General features: G+C 45.7%; 1 protein-coding gene across 1 annotated transcript in view; it reads left to right on the top strand.

Moving 5' to 3' along the window:
* Positions 1–504: 504 nt before the first annotated feature.
* Il16 (interleukin 16) overlaps positions 505–8778 on the top strand; it is an 84536-nt gene continuing 76262 nt past the window's right edge. The window contains exon 1 of the mRNA XM_029533043.1: positions 505–709. Within this exon, the coding sequence (XP_029388903.1) occupies positions 505–709 (205 nt within the window). The remainder of the gene's footprint in view (positions 710–8778) is intronic.

Genomic DNA, 8778 nt, shown 5'->3' with positions numbered 1-8778 from the left:
TGCACTGCCCATTGAGACTGGCAATACATTTCCATATGTGAGATGATGTTCTTCATCTTAAACACAGCTCTCTCTCAGCAGCCGCACAGCCCCATACGTGGGGAACAAAAATCCAAGACAGTGAAAATAAACAAAGGGCTGTAAGAGTCCCATGTTTCTGTCTGGGAGGCAGCTTCGACTCAGCAAAGGACTCCAAGTTCTTTCAGATCTCTGTTGAAATGAGGGCCCATCCGTGTCAGTCTTGTAATTAGACAAGGTTGCCTGGTGTCTGCCAGAAACATGAAGAGGTCCCTGCCCGAAAGAGCACGGAGCAGATGGGGTTGCTGAGCGCAGCTTGTGCGTGAGCACGGCGCCTGGGGAAAGGAAGGCAGAGAACCAGGAGCTGTGGTGCCTGTGACACTCGTCCCTGGGAGAGAGAATTAGATGCCACAGAAGCAGCTCCTAGACTACTAGCTCCCTGCACTGTGACCCAGATGTCAGGATCCATGCAGAATAGGGATCTTCATGGGTCTTGCACCGTGGGAGCAGAAGTGCATCTGTAATGGACAGGTGCAGCAGCTAGGATGTGGCTGCCCTGCTCTGCCAGCTGGAGGAGGTCACCACCAATATGCTCTTTGGCACATCTACAGGCGCACCCCGCTGCTGGGATGCCAGGGAACAGCATCCCGTCCCCTCTGCTCATGGCATCTCGTACCTGGCCGGGCTAACTGTGAGTAACTCTGAGCCCTTTCCTCACTCTTCCCTCAGCATAGGAAAAAGACCAGCAGGGAACTTAGCCCCCAAAAGTGACAGAAAAAGGTCTGTCACAACCAGGATCAGCTACTGTTGTGAGATCCAAGGGCACATGGAGAGAGATTCAGGAAATCTAGGGAAATGAGAATTCTAAGCCATATACCACAGGACTTGGCTGGAAACATCAAAGGAAGCTTCAGGCTCCTGGTTTCCAACATGACTCTTAAGTAGACTGGAAATCAATACAGTTAATGAGAAATTCCCTTTTACATATAAAATGAATAGGATTCACAAATGTATAAGGCTCTTCACAAAATCGATCTTTTTGCTTGTATATGTGTATAGAATGTGTGCAAATGTGTGCGTTCACATGTAAGGGCACATGTGTGAGTGGGTGTCTATGTATGTGTGTGCTTGTGCATGTGAAAGTCCGAAGTTGGTGTGGGTTACCTTCCTCAATTGGTCACTGAGGCAGGCTCTTCCACCGATCGTCTGATTGACTAGTACAGTTAGCTGGTTTGCTCTGGGGAAGCCTTGGCTCAGCTTCCCAAGTGCTGAGATTATAAGTAGGCTACCACACCCACTGTGCATTCGTGTGGGTGCTAAGGTTTGAAACTCTCCATGCTCCTTATCCTTAAAAGGCAAGTGCTTTACCCCTGCGGCTTCTCTCTCCCAGTCATATATTCTACGAACTTTCTAGTGTTTTTATTTATAACATAATAATGGTATTATGTGATGCTGTCTTGTTTTAGTTATATATGTTTATGAATTCATAAACATTTACTTATCTGTGTATCCTATGTGTGGTTAATGGTGTGTACCATGATATAAAATGTAACCTCAAACTTTGAATCAGATCATAAAAACCCAAAAATTAGTATTCTAGGGCCTCAGTGGGGCAGAGAAGGGTGTATGTGTGTGGCCTTCTTGCCTGGAGTATGTCTAACTTCTCTTTGGACACAGTGACTATCTCCCAGCTGTCCAAGGTAAGGACTCTTGGCTCAGTCAACCATGAGGGCTCCTCTCTTTTTCTTACCTTTTGCTCTCCTAACTGGATGAATATATCCTCCAGCCACAGCAAGGGTCAGAGGGAGTTGGCTGGTCCAGTCTCACATGTCTGTCCATCTTCTTTTGTTCCTCATCCCTCAAGGGTGGCTGTTGCTACTTCTAGCCAAACCACACAAGTCCAGGAATGGTCATGGCAGTTGCTGAAGGAGGCAGGGGACTGTCATATTTACCGCACAGGTGATAGCTGGGCAACATTTTTCCAACACTGAAAAGTGTCAAAAGGAGATAATGAAGTATGTGTGTATGAGGTGGGAGGGGACACACGAGCTGTCAGCCTCTCTGTGCACATGGGATAGCTCAAGGAGTACTTATAATGCTTACTTATCTCATACGCCATCTTACAAAGTCGGCCTCAACACATGCCAACAAATAGTGTCCAAGACACATCCCTGTGGCTACAAAACAATTAAGCTGGGATTTTCTAATAAAAAAAAATCAAGAAACTAAAAGACGTAAAATTGAATATTAGTTGACAAGAACCATGATATTCTTGTAAAGAACAGAGTTTAAACTGGAGATCAAAGCTTCAATTGATGACCTTCTGAGTCAGTAGGAGAGCTATGGCTGTGTCTCAGCAACTGCTTAGGTTCTACGTGTCTCTCTACATAATAAATATGTACAAAATAAAACATGTGCAAAATAAATAAAACAAACAAATGAACTAACTAGTTACATAACAACAAAAGATTGTGAACAAAGAAGGCTTCAGAGGAGGCTTAGCTTTAAGTAATAGTGACAAAGATGGCCAGCATAGTGACAATAACCAACTAACACAGGGAGGGCTGAGATCAAACTTCCATCCTTCCATTTGTTATCACAAACTTTATGAGAAGTAGCCACGGTTATTATGCCTATTTGACAGGTAACAAAACCAAGTCACATAAGGCTTCAGTACTCTTGAGCAAAGCATGTTGCCACTCCATGACACACACAGCTATATTTCAGAAGCTGGAGTACTTACTGTGTCTTCTAGTCAGCTTAGTTCCAACAATTCTTTACTTTGATAAATGTTCTAAGCATTGCAAAAGTGTTTTCAATAATAATTCTTCAGTTCCTCGAGACTTTTCTCTGTAATATATTTTGATCCCACTCACTCTGCATATTCCCCATTTCCTCCCAGATCTATCCCTACCTTCTTACCCACTTACTTTGAGTCTTTTTTAAAAAAGCTGATCGAGTTCCATTTGTGTTGCCCAAGTCACTTGAGTACGAGGCCATACCTTGGAGTGTAGTTGACCTACCAGTGGTCAGATTCTTAAAGTAAACTGGCTTTCTTCTCCCAGCAGCCATCAATAGCTTCTCAAGTGGAAGTGGGAGTTCCTGCCCACATTCCCCGTCCATGCTGGGATTTTTGTGTGGTTTGAGCCTGTACAACTGCCAAAGCATATCTGGTAATCACTCTTTTGTTGACATCTACTTCTTTTGGCCTTTACAATCTTTCTATACACTTTGCACAATGATCTCTGAGCTTTGTGGAAAGGGAGTGATATCAGTGTGAGGGAGGCTGGAACGCTCCCATCTTTTATTCTCTGCACATTGAACAGTTGGGAGACTCTGTGGTAATCCCTGTCCACTGCAGGAGGAAGCTTCTCTAACAAGGACTGACAGTCGCAACGATCTATGGGCATAATGATAAGTCACTGAGAGTTGGTTTAATACTATGTCCATTTAGCAGAATAATAATGTAAGTTCTCCCGTTGGGCCTGTGACCTGTCTAGCCACAGGTTTTGGTCCTGATAATATTGCCAGATATGGGTTTCATCTTTTGGAGGGGGACTTAGCTCCAACGAGAAAATGTTTGTTTACTCAAATAATCACTATTGCAGCAGAGGGGCGTGTCTTGCTGGGATTATTGTACCTAACAGGGTTCACAGATGGGCAATATTGACTACTTTCCTCTTTGGAAGACTGCATAGCAACTTCTAGCACCATAAAAGCTAGACAGTGGGGATAAAACCTCCAGGTCAGTACCACATGATTTAAAATTAGACGTGGCATTATATTTTTGTCTCCTAAAACACAACTTTATTTTTCTAACTGTAATGGAGTTGTGGTTGATATTAAAAAGAACCAAACACAGAAAATGATTATGTAGACATGAAAGGTTTCTTTACCTCCCTAAAGTGATTACTAGCTTTCAGTTTATCCTTAAAGGTATGTTTTTGGTGACTTTCCAACATCCCACCATATCTACACATGTAGATCAGTTTCATTCCTATTGTTGGCTGTGTAGCATCCTGCAGAATGTGCCATTACCTATTTAACACAGTCTCCCACTGGGGCACCTTTAGGCTGTTCACAGTTATTTACATTTTTCTCATTTTCCCTCTTTTTTCTTTCTACTATCTTTGCTTCTTTCTTAGTTTCCTTCCTCCTTTCTTTTGAGACAAGGTCTCTCTGTAGCTCTGGATGGCATGGGACAGAGAGCAGACTGGCTTCAAGCTCACAGAGATAAGCCTGCCTTTGCCTGATTAAAGGTGTGTGTCACTGTGTCTAGCCCTCCCTCTCTTTCTTATTAATTCAGATAACCAAGCAAGGTAGGTCATCCTTGGCTAGGCTCTTGCTTATCTTATTGCGAATGTGTGTACATCCATAAACTTAACAAACAGACGAGTTTGAGTCCTAGTCTGAATTATTCCCCTCAGATCTCCCAGTGCTTTAGCATAGTTATCTGCATTTCATGGGTAACTAAGCCATATAAGAATCGCATTGCTTAATCCTGCGGGGAGGAGTGTCAGGCCCACTATTCAGATAAGGTTAGTTCCAGGGTCCAACCTTGGATGCTCTAGTCAGATAACCTCTTGTCATTGCTAAAACTACAAGTTTGCTGTGGCTTTATGTAGATATTCACTCAAGTGATTCTGCCTGGTGCCTGGAAGTGGGGGAGTCATAAGAGCTGTGCCTGAGGTAGCCCCTCCAGAGTAACAGTGGAGAAATATGTTTGCTAGAGTTTTTCTAGATTTTTCTTAAGGTGAATTACATATTTTACTTGTGCCATGTTGGTATTGCTTACTCAAGAGGAATCACTGCCCCGCCTGGCCCTGTGCCTTTGGACTTAAGTGGTGTTGAGTTATCCAAAGATGCCCCAGTTCTGCCTGTGCCATAGATTTAGGCCCACTTCCCAGGATGCCAAAAGTTCAGCACCTTTCTGAGATAGAAAATATTCACCCTGGGCTCTAAGATACTTTCCAGAGTCTTTCTAGATAGCTCTTAAGCTCAGACGTCAGCTCATGTGGCTTCTTTTCACTCTGATGTCTTATCACTGGAGTCCTTCAGTCTGTGGTCCCAAGTGGGACAGTATTCCTGTGTTGGTGCAGGTGTCAGTGGGAAGGGTCTCTGAGATGCTTTTCAGCTATTGGTCCATATGCAATGCTCCTGCGATGTGCCAAGCCTTAGTGAGTACAGTTGCTCTCCTCAGAGATGGAGTAGAGTAGAGGAAGAAATGATATGTGTAGTAATCCAACACTGTCTGCTTGACTAGCGGGGATTCTAAAGCCCAGAGATGCTCTATGTCTTCCTAGTCTTGTGTACAGTATATATATAGACACAGAGGGTCAAACTCAGCTGTGGGCTCCTTAATTATATTAAAGATCTTCTCTGGGGTGGAGAAGGGACACTCACCTCTTCCCTTCATTTCTTATTTCTGAATCACTTTTCAGTTCAAGACCCCAAAAATATACCCCCTGGGCTGGAACGGCCAGACTTCAAAACTGCCTTTGAAATAGGACACTGTGGGAGAACGCAGAAACTCCAAACACATTTATCAAAGGGTTCCCCTTTCACCACATGGTGATTTACAATCCTCTCCAGTTCTGCAGTCAGCAAACGAATGATGTTTCACCCAGGCCCAAGTGTGAGGCTGCAGCTCTAGTGAGGGATTTGCCGGACACACTGGCCGCATGCAGATGAGGAAGGGAAGGAGGGAGATGACAGAAAGAACAAGGGACAGGGGAAGGAAGCAGAGAGCAGGGAAACAGGAAATGGGGACTGGGGAAGAAAGAGAGGAAAGAAGAGAGAGGAAGTGAGGGAATACAGAAGAGAGGGAAGGAAGACTCACAGACCTTGCTGCCTAGCCTGAAGTCTAGAATTTTCTTCAGGGCCTCTAACGGAAGCAAGTGTCACTGCTCGGTAGCCCTTGGCACTGCACTCTATGTAAAGGACAGCTCGGCTGTGGTCAGGTGTTACAAGCAACTATGAGGTCAGTGGTCCCCATTCCTTTTTTCCAGGACATCTCCTGCATGACAGGAAAGGTGATGCTATGTAGCATCTTTGTGCTCTGGCAGAGAGAACCAATCCTATTCAGGTGTTTGGAGGAACACCGCTGGGACTTGGGAGAGTGGTTTTTCTAGTCCTTTGGCCTTCTCTGGGCTAGAAAGGCAGGAGGTTCCCTGAAGATTTCCATAGTGAAGTTCTTCTGTATGTAGGGAACTTCAGGAAAGTCTTATGCAGAGCCCACCAGGGACATAGGAAACTTGTAAGACACTGGCAAGGAATCCTGGGGCTGGGGACCAGATACAAGAAAAGCTATTGGTTTGAACTTTCAGAGAGGGCTGAGGAGGGGGTGTGCGGTACAGCTGGCTCCCAGCACTACTGTCATTTGGTTGCACGAGAGAGCAATAGCCAGTTCTAATGTCCTGAGCACAATCACCAGGTGACTGCCATGCTGTGTTTTCAATTATTCCTTCTCCCCTCTCTGTCCCTCTTGGTGCTAGGCCTAGAGGGAAGTCCCTTTCCACAGAAGTGAGGCTCTGGACTCTCCACCTCAGCCCTTGCATTCCTTTCCCATTCATGTTTTCTGGGCTAATGAGGCTTGCTTAGAGCAGTCTCTGCTCTCAGATGGAGGGTGAATGCCTTGACCTCTCTCTGCCTTCTCCTTCCCACTCCATGGTCTATGTCATCTCTCAGGAGAGCCCAGCCTCAGAAATGACCACTTCTTGTAGAAGGGCTTGCTTTTTATAGCTGACAGGACTCACTGGACACACTCATGGGGTGAGCAGTCTCCACCAAGAAATCTGAGCCTCATCTGGTCTAAGTCCTTCATGCAGCCAGTGTCCCCAGCCAAGGGAGCCTATGGCTTTGCACCTCAACCTCAAAGGACCCCATAGCTTCTTTGCTCTAGAAGATGCCTAGTGAGTGACTGGTCATGGTTGGGGAACTTGTAGGTGAAGAGAGGACATGGGGGAGAAAGGGAATGGGATGTATAATCGGAAGGTCTATGGAAATCGGTAGATCAAGACATTCAGATCCAGCTGTTATGAGTGAGAATGGATGGAGGGGAGGGCAAGCGTTGGCTGGGTGGAAGTAGCCTAGAAAACACACTATCTCCTGGAAATCATTGTTTTTCAGGACTTAGACTACTAGTAGTAGACCAAAGGACTTTGATTCCTGGAAGCTACTTTTTAAAGCCTAAACCTGAATGTGTTGATTTGCTTAATGGAACGAACATCATAGCGTCAGGCATGGCTGGATCCAGCTGCTGTGTGACAGCATCTAGGCATGGTTCTGCTCACATTCCCCCTGTCCTTCTGTTCCTTGTGCTTTTCTCCACTTCTCATCCCGTCTGCTTGACGTCTGAACCTACCATGTCAATTTTACTCTCCACACAGTGGTGCTCAGCAACTCATCCTTAGCTCTTCATTGTCTGGTTTCAGAAACTCCGAGAAGGATTTTAACATAAAACTTATTCGTTTTCAAACTTTCAAATGGCTAATGTACAAGTTCTGGCACACACACACACACACACACACACACACACACACACACACACCCATATACTCAAAACACCCTCCATACCACACATCCCCCACACACCCCATGCCTGTCCCACTGAGTTTGATCTGAAAGGAAGGAGGTTCAACCTAAGTTATGATCTACAGTGATATTGTCACAAAGCTTCCGGTTCTGGGGATTTGAAAGGACAGGGAGTTGAGGACCTCCTGTGCTGGAGAAAGCAGCCGGAGGGCAGCTGTGATGGTTTGGATTTGAAAGGGGATATCTGAAAGAGAAACAAGTGACAGGAAGAAAAAGAAAATGAGGACGCAAAGACCAGGGGCAGGCACAGAGCAATCTGCTCAAGACAAAGCTAGTTCCAGCTTCACATTTGAGGCTGAGAACACATTGAATGTGGAACTGATAAGGGAGTTTCCATGGCTCTAGGGGAAGGAAGCAAAATTCGGTGCCGGATCTGGAAGCAGTGGTGAGCTAAGGAGAGAAAGCACAGAGCAGAGCATTTATTCAAGAGTACCAGGATGGGGTGACAGGAAGGACAGCTACAAGAATAGACTAAGGACCCAGATTTATTTGTTTTTCAAGATAGGTTCTTGTCTGTCCCAGGGTGACCTTGAACTCACTATCTAGCTGAGGTTGTTCTTGACCTTCTGATGCTCCTGCCTCTACCTCCCAGATGCTGGGGTTACAGGTGCCACTGTGCCTGGACTACCACATGGTTTTAGGACAGAGGAGGATTGGTGTGTGAATCTCTACGCAGCAAGAGTCACTGAGCAAAGGTGAGCATGGCAATCCTCAGGGCTGTGGAGCATCAGCTTGGAAGCTCAGGATCTAGCCACACTGCAGAGTTTCGTGGTGGTCACTGCCCTGGGCTTTGGTCATCTTCCTGGGACAAGAAGACACGGTCAGAGCCCACAGGGCTTATGAGGACTAAGTGGTAGAGCAATGAGAACACTTCCTGGCACACTCCAGTAGTGGGATTTTGAAGTCACTGAGTGCATGACAGAGGTAATTATAGAAACACAGCACATTTGTTGGCCAGTACTGGAGCCCAGCTGGTGGCCACGAAGGTTTCCTTGTACCAATCTGCTCAAGAATGAGTGTGGCCTTCAGGGCTCAGAAACCTGTCACCAAGCACAGCTGTCACGACAGAGCCAGTCCATTATGGGTGGGATTCTATCTTGTGAACTAGACTGGCAAAGAGTAAAGGACTTTGGGATATTGGCAAGGGGTTCCTCATGAGATGGACAA

This window comes from Mus pahari, chromosome 1 (assembly GCF_900095145.1).
Source record: "Mus pahari chromosome 1, PAHARI_EIJ_v1.1, whole genome shotgun sequence".
NCBI lineage: Eukaryota > Metazoa > Chordata > Mammalia > Rodentia > Muridae > Mus > Mus pahari.
Note: the sequence above shows the minus strand (reverse complement) of the source record. Positions and strands in the feature narration are given on the sequence as shown.